Source organism: Sorex araneus, chromosome 2 (genome assembly GCF_027595985.1).
Source record: "Sorex araneus isolate mSorAra2 chromosome 2, mSorAra2.pri, whole genome shotgun sequence".
NCBI lineage: Eukaryota > Metazoa > Chordata > Mammalia > Eulipotyphla > Soricidae > Sorex > Sorex araneus.
The window spans coordinates 263,381,167-263,397,513 of NC_073303.1; the positions used below are offsets into that span (position 1 = coordinate 263,381,167).

The 16,347-nt window shown below is 44.9% G+C and overlaps 2 protein-coding genes across 2 annotated transcripts; one reads left to right on the forward strand and one right to left on the reverse strand.

Annotated features, from left to right (window-relative positions):
* Positions 1–2,019: 2,019 nt before the first annotated feature.
* Positions 2,020–2,970, forward strand: LOC105943110 (olfactory receptor 2W3-like). Its single transcript, XM_012933429.2, has one exon. It carries the CDS (start codon positions 2,020–2,022, stop codon positions 2,968–2,970), a length of 951 nt encoding a protein of 316 aa, XP_012788883.2.
* Positions 2,971–10,820: 7,850 nt separating this feature from the next.
* On the reverse strand, positions 10,821–11,738 carry LOC101545682 (olfactory receptor 2T27-like). Its single transcript, XM_004611618.2, has one exon. It carries the CDS (start codon positions 11,736–11,738, stop codon positions 10,821–10,823), a length of 918 nt encoding a protein of 305 aa, XP_004611675.1.
* Positions 11,739–16,347: the final 4,609 nt, after the last annotated feature.

Below are 16,347 nucleotides of genomic sequence, written 5' to 3' on the forward strand. Positions count from 1 at the left end.
TTTCCCCCATACAAAGTTCGAGAACCCCTCCCTTCACCAGTGCCCATTCTCCACCACCAGTAAACCCAGTATCCCTCCCAACCTCCCCAGTCCCATCTCCCCCCACCCCACACTGCCACTATGGCAGGGTATTCCCTTTTGTTCTCTCTCTCTGATTAGGTGTTGTGGTTTGCAATAAAGGTGTTGAGCGGCCATTGTGTTCAGTCTCTAGTCTACATTCGGCACGCGTCACTCTTCCCCTGCATGACCTCCAACCACATTTTACTTGGTGTTCCCTTCTCTGAGTTACCCAGAATGACAGACCAGCCTCCAAGCCATGGAGACACCTCCTGGTACTTATTTCTACTATTCTTGGGTGCTAGACTCCTATTCTATTATTCTATATTCCACAGATGAGCTCAATCTTTCTATGTCTGTCTCTCTCTTTCTGACTCATTTCACTTAGCATGATACTTTCCATGCTGATCCACTTATATGCAAACTTCATGACCTCATTTTTTCTAACAGCTGTGTAGTATTCCATTGTATAGATGTACCAAAGTTTCTTCAGCCAGTCATCTGTTCTAGGGCACTCAAGCTTTTTTCCAAATTCTGGCTATTATAAACAGTGCTGCGATGAACATATAAGTGCAGATGTCATTTCGACTATACTCTTTTGCTTCTCTGGGATATATTCCCAGCAGTGGTATTGCTGGATCAAATGGAAGCTCAACATCTAGTTTTTTGAGAATCGTCCATATTGTTTTCCAAAAGGGCTGAACTAGTCGGCATTCCCACCAGCAGTGGAGAAGGGTCCCTTTCTCCCCACATCCTCTCCAACAGCAGTTGCTTTTGTTCTTTTGGATGTGTGCCAGTCTCTGTGGTGTGAGGTGGTATCTCATGGTTGTTTTGATCTGCATCTCTCTGATGATTAGTGATGTAGAGCACTTTTTCATGTGCCTTTTGGCCATTCATATCTCTTCCTTGGGAAAGTTTCTGTTCATTTCTTTGCCCCATTTCCTGATGGGGTTGGATGTTTTCTTCTTGTAGAGTTCAACCAGTGCTTTATACACCATTGATATCAACCCCTTATCTGATGGGTATTGTGTAAATAACCTTTCCCATTCTGTAGATAGTCTTTGTATTCTGGTCACTGTATCTTTTGCGGTGCAGAAGCTTTTTAGTTTAATGCAGTCCCATTTGTTGATCTCTGTTTATACTAGATTGCTTAGTTCCGTGTCATCTTTGAAGATACCTTTATCTTCAATATCCTGGAGGGTTTTGCCGACCTTGTCTTCAATGTACCTTATGGTTTGTGGTCTGATGTTGAGGTCTTTAATCCATTTTGATCTGACTTTTGTGCATGGTGTCAGGTCGAGGTCTAAGCCCATTCTTTTGCATGTGTTTGTCCAGTTGTGCCAGCACCATTTGTTAAAGAGACTTTCCTTGCTCCACTTCACATCTCTTGCTCCCTTATCAAAGATTAGATGATCATACATTTGGGGTTGTGTGTAGGGATATTCCACCCTGTTCCATTGGTCTGCGGGTCTGCCTTTGTTTCAGTACCATGCTGCATAAACAATTGTTTTTAACAAAGATATCAGGGGATTAAAGAATGTTTCCTATAAACTCCATCTCATTCTTTGGAAGTAAGTCTTTTCAGGAAATTGTGGCATACTTCCCTATTTTTTCTAATTAAATACAATAAATACATATGTTGTTTCTGAGCAAAAAACACATAACATCACAGTATATCAGATTTTGGGTTCCAATTCTCTAAATTGTTATTTTTTGGGAATAATTGCAGATGAGAAGCCACAGATACATTTAATTTGATTTAGTAACTTGACATATATAGTTCATACGCTGTCACTGTTTCTACAATGCTCTGAGACGAAGATGAGCGAGGGAGCCCATGCGTCACTGTTACTGGGTGATTGGGGACAACAGGAAAGACAGAGATGACTGCCTGGTCTCCTGCCACTGTCCCTTACATCACCTGTGACGTGACCAGTGTCGACATTCTCTTCAGGTGCAGGCATGGATGGAACCAACGATAGCGCCCAGGCACATTTCATCCTCTTGGGGTTCTCTGACCGCCCCCGTCTGGAGAGGGTCCTCTTTGTGGTCATCTTGGTCGCTTATCTCCTGACCCTCGTGGGCAACAGCACCATCATCCTGGTGTCCCGGCTGGACCCACACCTCCAGACGCCCATGTACTTCTTCCTCACCCACCTGTCCTTCCTGGATCTCTGCTTCACCACCAGCTCCATCCCGCAGCTGCTCTATAACCTCCACGGACGTGACAAGACCATCAGCTACACAGGCTGTGCCATCCAGCTCTTCCTCTTCCTGGGCCTGGGCGGTGTGGAGTGCCTGCTCCTGGCAGTCATGGCCTACGACCGCTTTGTGGCCGTGTGCAAGCCCCTGCACTACATGGTCATCATGAACCCACGGCTCTGCACAGGCCTGGTGTCGGTGGCCTGGGGCTTGGGGGCAGCCAACTCCTTGGCCATGTCACCTGTCACCCTATACCTTCCCCGCTGTGGGCACCACACTCTGGATCACTTCCTCTGTGAGATGCCAGCTCTCATACGCATAGCGTGTGTCAACACAGCAGCTGTCGAGGGAACCGTCTTTGTCCTGGCAGTGATCATTGTGCTGATACCCCTGATTTTCATCCTCACCTCCTATGGCTGCATCGTGAGGGCCGTGTTGCAAATTCGATCTGGATCAGGCCTGCAGAAAGTCTTCAACACCTGCGGTTCCCACCTCACGGTGGTCTCGCTTTTCTATGGAAACATCATCTACATGTACATGCAGCCTGGAAACAGCTCATCCCAGGACCAGGGAAAGTTCCTCACCCTCTTCTACAACATAGTCACCCCACTCCTGAACCCCCTGATCTACACTCTCAGGAACAAGGAGGTGAAAGGGGCTCTGAGGAGGCTGCTCTTGCGTGACAGAGAGGGGGGCAAGGGGGGAGGGTGACTGGAGAGTGGAGCATCTCCGTTGGGGTCAGGCCCAGTGTCCTGCGCTTCCTGACGTTCATATCTTGTCCTGCACTTCCACAGACTATGTCAGCTCATGAACTGACATGACATTTGGCAACATGAACAGCATGTTTCCATGATGCCGCCTGACCTCACCTACCACCCACCCCTCTCTTGTTTTTTGGTGGCAGGGGCAGAGACCCAGGTGAGGCTTTCAGGCTAGAGGAGACTCCTCAGTCCTACCTGACTGCCACTTAGAAAGTCTCTCTTCTGAATCTGGGGTTTGCTTCTGCTGCTGAATGTTCCACAGAGCCTTGGGGTCCTGGAGTCAGAGTGATCACACTGATTCTGTTTATGTATAGCCAGCAAACCCAGAATTCAGAGCATCTGAATGTTTTTCCTCTCCCAAATTCCTACCCAAGCCTTTCAATCACATGGTAATCTCCACCTTTTGTCCCAACCTTGGGCATTTTCCCCAGTTGCACAATTTAGATAAACCAAGAAGTTCATCACAATAAGTATGTTTGGGGCAAAGCCCAAAGCATCATTATTTCTCAGGTGTTTCTATCTCCCTTGGAATGTTGATGCGCTTTAAGTCCTGTTCTCCCTCTATTTCCCCATGAGCTGCTGCACCTGCTGGACCAGGAGTTGGCTAAGGAGAACCAGAGGGACTGACACCAGGTCATGCTCCACAAACAACAAGGGTCTCAGCACCCTCTCCTGTTAGTGGGTGGGACCCTCTCTCTATGCTTCCTTGAAAGTACTACCCGAGATTTAGAGGCTATTCTGGAGGCTTTTTGACTCTCCATTTGGGTCTGAAAGTTAAAAGGTGAGAGGTGAGCATGGTACTGTGTGCAATGCCTTCCATCTCTGCTTCCCACGACCCAGCCTTCCCTGGAGGTGCAAGGAAATCCAAAGGAAGGATTTCCAGTCTGGATATGGCGCAGGCTGTGAGGGGGAAGTGGAGCATGGCCCAGTTCCGTGCATGCAATGGGAAAGCAGTCAGATTCCTCCTGGAGACAGGGAGCTCCTTCCCCTAAGCAAAGGGGGCTCTGCCCACACGAGGACTCCTGCCCACATCAGCAGAAGGCCAGCAACAAGGGGCGGGGGATAGGATAGTGCTCCCACACTTGCTTCTTGGCAAACTCCTTCAGCTGAATCAGGCAGCACGAGGCTGAGTACTGTGAAGCCGGACCCGGGTTGGTTTTCCTCACTGTGCGGGGGAGCCCCTGGAATCCAGTGGAAGGTCCAGCCTGGCTCAGAGGCTAGGAAGGTGCAAACCTGCAGCTCGGCTCAGCCTAGCCAGGACGGGTGCACTGATGGGAGCCTGCACCTGCAGACCTGAGGCCACACTTTCAGAAACTATCCCCTACCCATCACCACTGCAGGCTCTAGAACCAGCACCTCCTGGGAAGAGCCGGGATTCACACACCAGGGAAAATGACAGGGCAGGGATGAGGAGAGGCCTCACTGGACTGGCACCCCAAATCCATCTCTGGCCCATGGAGGGCTGAGTCGGGGAAGTTGCAGTGGGGTCAGCTGGAAAAGGTGAGTCCTTCCCTTCAGGGGATCCCCTCTGGAAGTCGAGACTCTTGTCCCAGAGTTTGATGAGCAGGCAGTGCTATAGCTGAGCACCCTGACCCAGAGCTCTGGGGCACCACAGGCCTCCCTTGGAGGAGACGGCCCAGGGAAGCAGAGCAGGACTGTGTCCTGCTGGCCGGCGGACGCTGCCATGAGTGTGCACAGCAGTGAAGGGACCACGGAGCAAAGCTGAACTAACTTTCAACAATCTGACAGGCGCCATTCATCGCAGGCAGAGGCAATCTGAGGGCAGCACATGAGGAGAGCCTGTTCTAGCACGCAGATGACAGGGCAAAGGTACCGTGACCTGTACTCTTCCTGCCTCTGCAGCGCGGCTGCCTCCACAGGCTAACGCTGACCACTAGAGTCCTGGCTGCCTGGCTGGGGGCTCCATTTCTCAGACAGCTGTCACTGAAGCCTCAGTGTGGGAACCTGGGGCTGAGGCTACACAGGGACACCTCTGAGCCTGCTGTCTGAGCACCTCTGCTCATCTAAGGATGAGGGTTCGCCATAAGACAGCTGCTTTGGGCTCATGAAGAGACTCAACTCGCTGGGTCTAAGGAAGAGCAAGCTCATTTACCTGAGGCTTTGGCTTCCAGAAATCAGTTACAGGTAAGAACCCCCTGCCCACCGAGCCCCTTTTCTGCCACCAGCCTTCTCTCAGTGGGTGATTCTCGCCACCATCAGAGCCTGGTGAGTGTGAGGACCTTCACCAGTGCTCCTCCCTCTCCATCATGGGGAGTATGGGAGCCCTTCCCCCCAGTGCCCGCACCTCTCTCCACCCTGGTGAGTATGAGGACACCTTCTCCAGTACCTCTCTCCACCCTGGTGAGCGTGGGGGCCACTTCCTCTAGTGCCCCTTTCTCTCTTCAGTTGAGCCTGGTGATCACTCTTTCCCCAGGTGACTCTTTTCTTTCTTGAGTCTCTGCAAGATTCTCTCATCCAATAGCCAGGGCATTTGAATTTTTGTCTCATCTTTGTTTTTTGTTCTTTTCTCCCTCCCCTGTGGGACTCCTGTTAACTTCCTTCCCTGCCTCCTCCCTCCTCTTACACCATCTCTGCCATGTATGCAGCAAAACATGATTTACAGGAATATCAGGGATCACACAATATGAAAGTAAACAGAAAGGACAGCTTTACTCTAGGATCTGAGGCAATCAGAAAAGTACTATTCCAGTCCTGTGAAACACCTGTTTGTTTGAGTTCCCTTCTGTCCCTCTGTCTTCCACAGGGGCCAGCAAACATGTGATCTCTTCTTCTTCTTGAAGTAACCTAGTGGCCTTCATTTGGAGGTCCCAGCCCCTGTCCCATCTCCTTGAATATACATAGATATCCAGGATGGCATATCACTTTGCTCAGTTATCTTCAGAATCTTCATGCCAGTGTTATTGCCCATGCATAATGAAATTGCTCTTTTGGTCCTATGAATCTACTGACATTAATCTGTTTGCCAGCCCTGAAGAGTTGTGGGGAACCTCCCCAGTCACACCACATCTGGGTCATAATGAGAGACTCAGGCTCAGTCACACTTCTCCAGTTCCTAGAAGTGGGGCACATGAGTACAGACGCTCATCCACATGACTTGAATGAAGCCTTGAGGAGCTAGTGGGGTTCCAGGCACACAACCCCAACCCACAGCACCTGAGCATATCAGAAACTTCAAACTGAACAAGAATGAACAGAACCTTATGAGAGAGGAATTCCACACAGGGAGAAGGAAGCTCCAAACCTCTGAAGAACTGAGTGATCCATCACTGGCGGATGCCTCACTGAAGCATCCTAGTTCCTCAATATGACCTCACATTCTTCCTCCTGCCAGAGTCCTCCATGGCTGCCCAAACTCGTCATGCCCAAACCAAATACTCAAATTCAACTGTTCCTTCAGGGTTCCATTTCCCATGACCACCATGACATTACATTAAATGCACTTGCTTTTCTCCTATCTGTCAGTTTATTCAGACCTACGCAAGAATCTCACCACCTCTGATAGGTAGAGTCCTAGTGAGTCCTACATACTCCAAAGAGTAAAAGAATGAAAGCATATCTCTGCCTAGAAACATGATGGTTAATGTTCCCATTCTTTGTTATGAGAAAATTCAATGAGATAAAATTTTAGAGATCGTATTGACTTTATTCAAGGCTATCTTGAATCAGGCTATTTTCAATCTAGCAGATAGAAAACATCTCAAAGAGCCACACCAAGTCACAGGATTTTATAAGTAGAGGGGGCAGAAAGAAGAAGTGAGACTTGGCAAACAGCTGACTGGCTCTAGCAAGGTTGACTTCCTTTCGGGGGAAGCATCCCAGTTCCAAATCAGGCATGGATACCCAACGTGAGCAAAGTCCCTCGGTAAGTCTCTTGAGATCTAGTAGGCAGACACATGTGCAAGAGAGAGAGTCTGCACAGACCCAGTGTTCCTAAGGGGGGGTCCCAGCATGCCACTGGAGGAAACAGGAGAGGACTTGTTTTTGGTGGTCATGTATCCCTTAATGAATCATGTTTTCAATGTCATAAAGCCCCTCAAAGTCTCCACAGTGGTTCTAAGTTGTAATTCTGATACATTTCTACTTAGGGCTACCTGTTGGTGCTACCAGGAGAAAATGTGTCCTAGGTAAATGTCTGGTCTAAAAGGGGCAACATTTTAAATGGGAAAAGGCTCCTGTGACAGACTGAAGTGTAAAGATCACACATCTACAACCTGATTTCTCTTGAACTCGCTACTGTCATCATCACCCATCAGGGCCAGGACCATCCCCCTAAATCTAGGGAACCAAATTCAGCTGTTCTCAGGGTCACAAGCATAATATTGAGAAGAACACCCACAAGACTTTATTTTTTTGTAAGATGTTGCTTTATGTTTATGATTAATTGATTGATTGATTGATTGCTTTTTGGGTCACACCCGGCAATGCGCAGTCAGGAATTACCCCTGGCGGTGCTCAGGGGACCATATGGGATGCTGGGAATCAAACCCGGGTCAGCCACGTGCAAGGCAAGCACCCTACCCGCTGTGCTATCGCTCCAGCCCCCCACAAGACTTTAAATGCTGATCTAAGATGAAACTGGAGCCAGCTGGAGAACAGACTTGCCAGTCTTTTTCCTCTATCTCCCTGCAGAATTTTTATACAGTGAATAACTACACAGACACGAGATGCACACCCCGAGACATAGTCAGTGTCAGAAGACAAGAAAACTTTACAAATCTAATTCGATAACCCCAATACCCTAGAAAAACTTCTTTTTATAAAACTTTTATTAGTGAATCACTGTGATGTACAGTTACAAACTTATGAACTTTCATGTTTGCATTTCATTTACATCCCTCCACAGTGCCCATTCTCCTCCACCAATGTTCCCAGTATCCCTCCCACCACCCCGACTCCAACCACCACCATCCCTTTTGTTCTCTCTCCTGTTGGATGTTGTACTTTGCAATAGAGGTACTGAGTGACCATCATGTTCGGTCTATAGTCTACTTTCAACACGCAGCTTTCAACCGAAGTGGGAAAACTTCTTTCTACTAAAAGAGAATAGAGCCAATGCTGGAGGGTTTCAACAAAATATCAGAGTTAAGATCAGCATGAACTTGCTTGTGGCCATATGCAAGGGTAATGCCTCAAACAAGCAGAGTGTGTGTGTGTCTGTGTGTGTGTGTGTGTGTGTGTGTGTGGTGGGGGGTGTGTGAAGGGGAAGTCAAGATGAAGTCAAGATGTACAGACTACAATGCTCCAAGGGTCCCAGACCCAGGAAGCATGAGCCTGAATCTTGGCAACTCTTTCATTCTAGAATGGTCTCCAGCTCAAGACCAAAAGGAACTCATGTGCCATTGAGCTAATCTTGCAGAATGAAATTCACACATATTCTACCACATGTGTAACATGTAGAAGGAAGGAAGTTAGAGGAGTGATGGACTGGTAATTTTTCTACTTATTGCTAAAATAAGAAATCAGTGAGCTTCATAAAACATATGAAAACCTGGACTAGTACATTTCTATCATTAGGGAAAACAGCTCAAATAAGAATGCTAAAACATGGGGCTGGAGCAATAGCACAGTGGGTAGGGCGTTTGCCTTGCACGCGGCTGACCCGGGTTTGATTCCCAGCATCCCATATGGTCCCCTGAACACAGCCAGGGGTAATTTCTGAGTGCAGAGCCAGGAGTGACCCCTGATTATCACTGGGTGTGACCCAAAAAGCAAAAAAAAAATAATGCTAAAACAGAAGCACAGATAGGACAAAAGGTTTTACTATTGTGATTAAATAAAGTAATATTTATTGCCAAAATTTCCACTTTTATCTGCTTATCAAAATGTAAATAAAATAAGTTTCATTAAAAATACATATCAAGAAAATCAAGTTTACTATTAAAATTTATCAAGAAAAATTTACTAAAAACCAAGTACTATTCTTTAAATATATTAGGTGGGTAGTATAAGAAGTGGACAATTAGGTAATTAGGTAATAACAGGTAATATGCTAATAAGGGGACTGGAGCCACAGCTTTGCATGCGGCCGACCCAGGTTCAATTCCTCCATCCCTATCGGAGAGCCTGGCAATCTACCAAGAGTATCCCGCCCACACAGCAGAGCCTGGCATATTCGATATGCCAAAAACAGTAACAATAGAGACATTACTGGTGCCCACTCGAGCAAATCTATGAACAATAGGATGGCAGTGCATGCTAATAAGGTAAATAATAACTACACAAGGTAAATAAGTAGGTAATATAAAAGCTATAATATTTTTATTCTAGCAATTAATATTGGATACTAACCCTAGTATTTTTGACTTCATCAGTGAACTGACCTTTTTCTTCCCCAGAAGCTTGCAGTGCTCTGATTAGCACCCCAAATCCCCTGAGTTTATTTTTAACCTTTCCTTTGTGTTAGTTATTAGATTCCCCAAGTCAGTCCTGGTTACTTATAAGTCAAACCTTCTGGTGACTTGACTTTGTGTTTGTAGTGAATTACTTGGTTTCCTATTTCCCTTATAATCTTTTCATATTTTACTATTCAGCAATGCTCTTTGCTTAAACATAGAAAGACCATGAATTCTTGAATATTTGGGAGTTGATTGACTCCCAAATATATCTACACCTAGGTATCCATCATAATTACTGGACTTGGGCTTCAGTTGCCTTAGTTCCTAACACCCCAAAAAGAGGGGTCCTCGCTGTGGGACTTGAATGGATCCAGAGTGAGTGGCAAAGCTACCCCGGCATCAAAATGGAACAGTTTAGAAAGCATAAAAGCACAGTCCTGATGCAAGCTGTTATGACTTGAGAGGCAGGACCCCATGGGGAAGGAAAATCAACCTGAGGACTTAGTCTGGTATCTATAGTAAAACCCCTGCTTGCCCTTGGAGCCCAGAGAACTGAGTTTTGGAATCTATATCTCTTAATGTGTTTATTCAAATAACTGCAAGTATTAAGTAGCAAGGAAAGAGAAAAGCAATGTAATGCTTGTCACCCCTGGGCGAATCTCTCCATGTAGCCCTGGGAGAGAGACTATCTCCTTGAGTTAACCCATCAAGACGCTTCTGTTGAAATGCTGTCCCTCTATAAATGATCAGTCACACCAACATGCAGCCCTATACTTTGAACCCCCTCAGAAGTTCATAAGTATGCTAACAGCTCTGCATTAAACGGGCGATTTTTACCAAATATCCATGAGTCCCCTGTCTCCTTGTTCCTCTGCTGGGGAGGCCTGGGGAGCTGGTTCTCAGCCACCAAACAAATCACACACCCACTCTTAAACTCAGTTAAAAGCCTATTACCTTTACAATAGTGCAGTAATAAAAAATGCTGCTGTTGGGGAAACAGAATGTGTTCAAAATTATCTTAATAACTGGAAAATGTAAATTTTGACCAAGTTACTACACAAACTTACTTGTGAAAGGCTGTTTTAATACTGCTATTTAAAAAATAACTAATATAAATTTTTATATACAGTAAATGTTACCTAACATCAACATTTTTCCTCTTACTAGAATAGGCAGCCGTGTTTTCTCTGTGTCGTTGACTAGTAGGTTCTGATTTGAAGCATGTGAGTTTATCCATTTGTGATGCCCTAAGATGTGAGCAGGATGGGAGCCTATTCCCGTAGCCGTCCTCCTAGGAGACAGTGGGGAGGCTGGTCATGAGGTGCACACAAAAAGTGTCTGCTGCTCGGCATTATCCCCCTGACAGGCACAGGAGGGCCCTTCTGCAGCCGAGTCCTTCCCTCCTCCCTCCAGCCCCAGCAAAGTGCTATTCTACTCAGGTCACTCATCTTCCCAGCACCTTCCTGACAGCCCCAGCCACCTCTTTGTTCCGCAGACTGTAGATGAGCGGGTTGAGCATGGGTGTGAGGATGGTATAAAAAACAGAGACCACTTTGTCCTGCTCAACAGTGTGAAAGGATTTGGGGAGGAAGTACTTGAAAATGGCTGTTCCATAGAAGAGTAACACCACAGTCATATGGGAAGAACAGGTTGCCAGCGCCTTCCTCATCCCCAAGTTGGATCCTAACCCCAAAACAGTGGAGAGTATCCGTCCATATGAGGTCATGATGGCAGATATTGGCACGAGGAGAAAGACAACCCCACTAACATAAAGACCATTTTCATACTGGGAGGTGTCAGCACAAACAAGTTTCAGGAGAGCTGGAATCTCACAAAAGAAATGATGAATTTCCCTGGAGGCACAGTAAGGGAGAGTGAGAACGTAGACCACATGGATCAGGGCGTTGAGCAGTGCCCCCAGCCAGGTCCCCGACACCATGAGGGCACAGACTGTGGGGCGCATGAGAACAGAGTAGTGGAGGGGGTGGCAGATGGCCACGTAGCGGTCATAAGCCATGACTGCCAGCAGAAGGCACTCCGCCCCCACGAGAGTCATAAACAGGAAGAGCTGGACCCCACAGCTGAGAAAGGAAATGGTGTTTGTCCTGGTCAGGAAGTCGAGGGCCATCTTAGGGACAAAGGTGGAGCTGTACAGGAGGTCCATGCAGGAGAGCTGGCTGAGAAGGAAGTACATTGGCGTATGGAGGCGAGAGTCCAGCCAAATGAGAACCATCATCATCACGTTACCAATGAGTGTCACAAGGAACACCAGGCAGATGAGAGTGAAGAGAACTTTGGGGGCTTGGACGTGGTGGAACAGACCCAGCAGCACGAAGTCTGTTCCATTGCTCAGCCTCTCCATCCTGGCCTTCCCGCTCAGCACCTGGGCAGAGCAGACGGACCTGATTCACCAACACTACGCATCTTGATGCTGTGTGTCTACTCCCTTTTCTCTTCCATCTACCAGTATCAACCATACATAATGGTGTTTTTCTCTACCACAAAATGGTATCACTATCATAATCTCCCTGAAAACTTCTTAAAACTGTTTCACAAATCTCAAGCTTGGGCACTTTTAATATTTTTAGGAAAAGCATTTAAACATTGATATATGAGTCTAACTTGATTGAATGCACAAAACTTTATATATCTCTATAGATCGATGTGTCTATGATAAGTCCCAACACATACACTTAAAATCAATGTCAGATTTTGCATCATTCTGGTTTGCAAGTGTTACTGACGAATTACAGACTACATTCCTAAGTAAATGAGTGATCTTCTATAGGATTACATGAAACTTCTTTGGTATTTTATACATACCATTTGACCATTGTTAGTATTCTTCTAAAGATCGTTTTCCTCCTTTTCAAAAATTTGAATGTTGAAAAGATCAACTTATGCAGAGACAGTAAGGACCCATAGATTAGATCTTACTAGAACCATAATTAGATCTAAATACTTCCAAATTCCATTTTTGTTGTTGTTGTTATTTTTAGGCCACACCTAGTGGTTCTCAGAGAATACTTCTGGCTCTGTGGTTCCGGGATCACTCTTATAATGCCTGAGGAATTATATGGGATGTCAAGGAACAAATCCAGGTCTGGCACATGCAAGGCAGTCACCTCACCTGCTGTCCTATCTCTCAGCACAGACTCCCCAATCTTGTCTCACAGCACATTCCCTAATGTCTTTAAAAGAGAACCTTGTTCAAGCATCCTGTCCAGAGATCATAAATGTGTAAGACTGCCTTTACTTTTTTTCCATAAGTTGAAAATACCAAGTCTAATACAGTCTAGAAAGTGGAGAATAAGGCCAGGGTGAAACAGGCTGCTATCTGGGTAGGGACTAAATCATGTATTACGGGTACTATCCAGAAGGTGACTTCACCTGTAAAGAGCATGTGCTTAGCTGAAATAGCTAGCATTTCCTAGGAATCAGAAGGGCTCGACCAGAGTTAGTACACATAGCTGTGCTGTCATTTTAGTACTATCAAATATGCATTTGTTTACACTTAAAAACAAAGGAGAAAGCATCCAGTTTTCCTAACAGACTGGTTTTGGTGTGAATATCTGCAACTGTTAAAAGAGTTATTTTGAAGTCAAATTCTTGCCCTTTAAGGTTTTTAAATATTTCCTAATTTGAGTCCTGAAATAAGAATAGGTGACTGTACTGTCTATGTCAAATGGTTTTCATAATTAGACATTCTGTGAGTTTTCTTTCTCACTCTGAAACGAGAAAAGTTTTATGCTCTTGTTACTAAAGAATCTTGGAAGGATGTAAGGCATCTGACTCATGAGGTAAATCCATCAACCTGGAGTTTAAGCATAGTGCTCAATTTAGCTTATAATTTAGACCAGATTAAAGAGATTAGTGACTTGTGGCTTGACTCTCAACTGTGTTGCAGAAGCCAGGCTGGGGGCTGCTGAATCAGGCAATGACACCCCCTAAGCAGAGCAATGTGTTGGGAATCCTTGAGCCTAACATTCATTTAATTTTTTAATAGCCAAAAAAATTCAATTTTTTAGAAATACTAGTATCAATTGTTACCTTTTATCATTTGTTTTCTTGAGAAAGCACTAGAAATCCCTTTGCGAATGGAAGCATTGCACATAAAAGTAGCCAGACTGGTTCCTCTCTCCTTGATGTGAAGGCTTAAGTGTACCAGAACTAAGGAGGATAAATAGCTACAAAATCTCTCTGCCACAGAGATCTGGGACAAATTACAATTCCATCTGCAGTGTCCTCAGAGAAAATGTCCCTTGTTTGTCCCTCGGTTCCCTTAGTTAAACAAGAGCACAATTATTCCACTGTCCATCAAATGTCTCAATTAACAAGTCTCTCCCCTTAAAAACAAGTGAACAACAAAAACAGTCACGTAAGCACCAGACCTCCCACCTGTGGTGAAATCCCACCTCAGAATTTAATAGTTTTCAATAAAGACTGGTTGTCTTTTAAGGTAAGAGCAGGTTTATTTCCTTCCTAAGTCACCATTTTCAGTGATTTTGGATGTTACTTAAATTTTCTTTCATTTGGTTCTTTATATATATATATATATATATAATAAAATGAAAGGAAGAACATGAATAGGATTTTATGAGAATAAAGTGCATTGATTTCCACAGATTTCCTGAGACAGTGCAGATACATAGGAAATATAGTTTCACCACATGTTAGTTATTAATGATAAATAATCATAGTTAGGAGTATGAATGGACTGGAGCGATAGCACAGTGGGGAGGGCGTCTGCCTTGCACGTGGCTGACCCGGGTTCAATTCCTCCATCCCTCTCAGAGAGCCTGGCAAGCTACTGAGAGTATCCCGCCCGCACAGCAGAGCTTGGCAAGCTACCCATGGCATATTCGAAATGCCAAAAACAGTAACAACAATTCTCACAATGGAGACGTTACTGGTGCCTGCTCAAGCAAATTGATGAACAATAGGACAACAGACAGGAGTATGAATCGACCAACAATCATTTCCTTTTATCTTCTTATAATGCCAATATGCAAATTAAAACTGTTTGATGTATGTATGTATGTATTTTAATGACCTACCTATTTGACTCACAAGTACATCAAGTCCCGGGATCTCTTTCAACTAGGAGCACATATCTAAGGCTGTCACTGCTCAGCACACTGATAACGCCTCACAGCTATTTCATGAGATTCCTGTGTATTCTAAGGTTTCAGTTCTTCATTTTTCACTTCTTGGAGGAGAGGCAAATAGAGAGCATAAATTCTCATTTTGGCATTTTTATAGAGGCCACCCAGTGGGGCAGAGGGGCTAGAGAGAGGCATACCCAGCAATGTGAGGGGCCATGGTGCCAGGGGTTGATCCACTTAAATACAAAATTCATGACCTCCTTTTTTCTAACAGCTGCATAATATTCCATTGTATAGACATACCAAAGTTTCCTCAACCAGTCATCTGTTCTAGGGCATTTGGGTTTTTTCCAGAATCTGGCTATTGTAAACAGTGCTGCGATGAACATACATGTGCAGATGTCGTTTCGATTATACTTTTTTGCCTCTCTGGGATATATTCCCAGCAGTGGTATTGCTGGGTCAAATGGGAGCACAATATCTAATTTTTTGAGAATCATCCATATTGTTTTCCAGAAGGGCTGAACCAGTCGGCATTCCCACCAGCAGTGTAGAAGGGTCCCTTTCTCCACACATCCTCTCCAACAGCGGTTGCTTTTGTTCTTTTGGATGTGTGCTAGTCTCTGTGGTGTGACGTGGTATCTCGTGGTTGTTTTGATCTGCATCTCTCTGATGATTAGTGACGTAGAGCACTTTTTCATTGCCTTTTGGCCATTCGTATTTCTTCCTTGGTAAAGTTTCTGTTCATTTCTTCGCCCCATTTTTTGATGGGGTTGGATGTTTTCTTCTTGTAGAGTTCAACGAGTGCTTTATATACCCTTGATATCAACCCCTTATCTGATGGGTATTGTGTAAATATCCTTTCCCATTCTGTGGATAGTCTTTGTATTTTGGTCACTGTATCTTTTGCGGTGCAGAAGCTTTTTAGTCTAATGTAGTCCCATCTGTTGATCTCTGTTTCTACTAGATTGCTTAGTTCCATGTCACCTTTGAAGATAGCTTTATCTTCAATATCGTGGAGGGTTTTGCTGACCTTGTCTTCAATGTACCTTATGGTTTGTGGTCTAATGTTGAGGTCTTTAATCCATTTTGATCTGACTTCTGTGCATGGAGTCAGGTCAAGGTCTAAGCCCATTTTTTTGCATGTGGTTGTTCAGTTGTGCCAGCACCATTTGTTAAAGAGACTTTCCTTGCTCCACTTCACATCTCTTGCTCCCTTATCAAAGATTAGATGATCATACATTTGGGGTTGTGTGTAGGGATATTCCACCCTGTTCCATTGGTCTATGGTTCTGCCTTTGTTCCAGTACCATGCTGTTTTAATTGTTACTGCTTTGTAGTAAAGTTTGAGGTTGGGGAGGGTGATGCCTCCCATCGTCTTTTTCCCAAGAATTGTTTTAGCTATCCTTGGACGTTTGTTGTTCCATATGAAATTTAGGATTGCTTGGTCCATTTCTTTGAAGAATGTCATGGGTATCCTTATAGGGATCGCGTTGAATCTGTATAATGCTTTGGGGAGTATTGCCATTTTGACAACATTGATTCTCCCTATCCACGAGCAGGGTATATGTTTCCATTTCCTCATGTCCTCTTTGATTTCATGGAGTAGCGTTTTGTAGTTTTCTTTGTAAAGGTCTTTTACTTCCTTGGTTAAGCTGATTCCGAGGTACTTGATTTTCTGGGGCACGATTGTGAATGGGATTGCTTTTTTCATGTCCCTTTCCTCTGCCTCATTGTTTGCATATATGAAGGCCATGGATTTTTGGGTATTGATTTTGTAGCCTGCAACTTTACTGTATAAATCTATTGTTTCTAAGAGTTTCTTAGTAGAGGCTTTAGGCTTCTCTATATATAGTATCATATCGT

Excerpts from the sequence above, each read along its gene's own strand:
- LOC101545682 (XM_004611618.2), bottom strand. The coding sequence starts at position 11,738 with ATGGAGAGGCTGAGCAATGGAACAGACTTCGTGCTGCTGGGTCTGTTC.
- LOC105943110 (XM_012933429.2), top strand. The coding sequence starts at position 2,020 with ATGGATGGAACCAACGATAGCGCCCAGGCACATTTCATCCTCTTGGGG.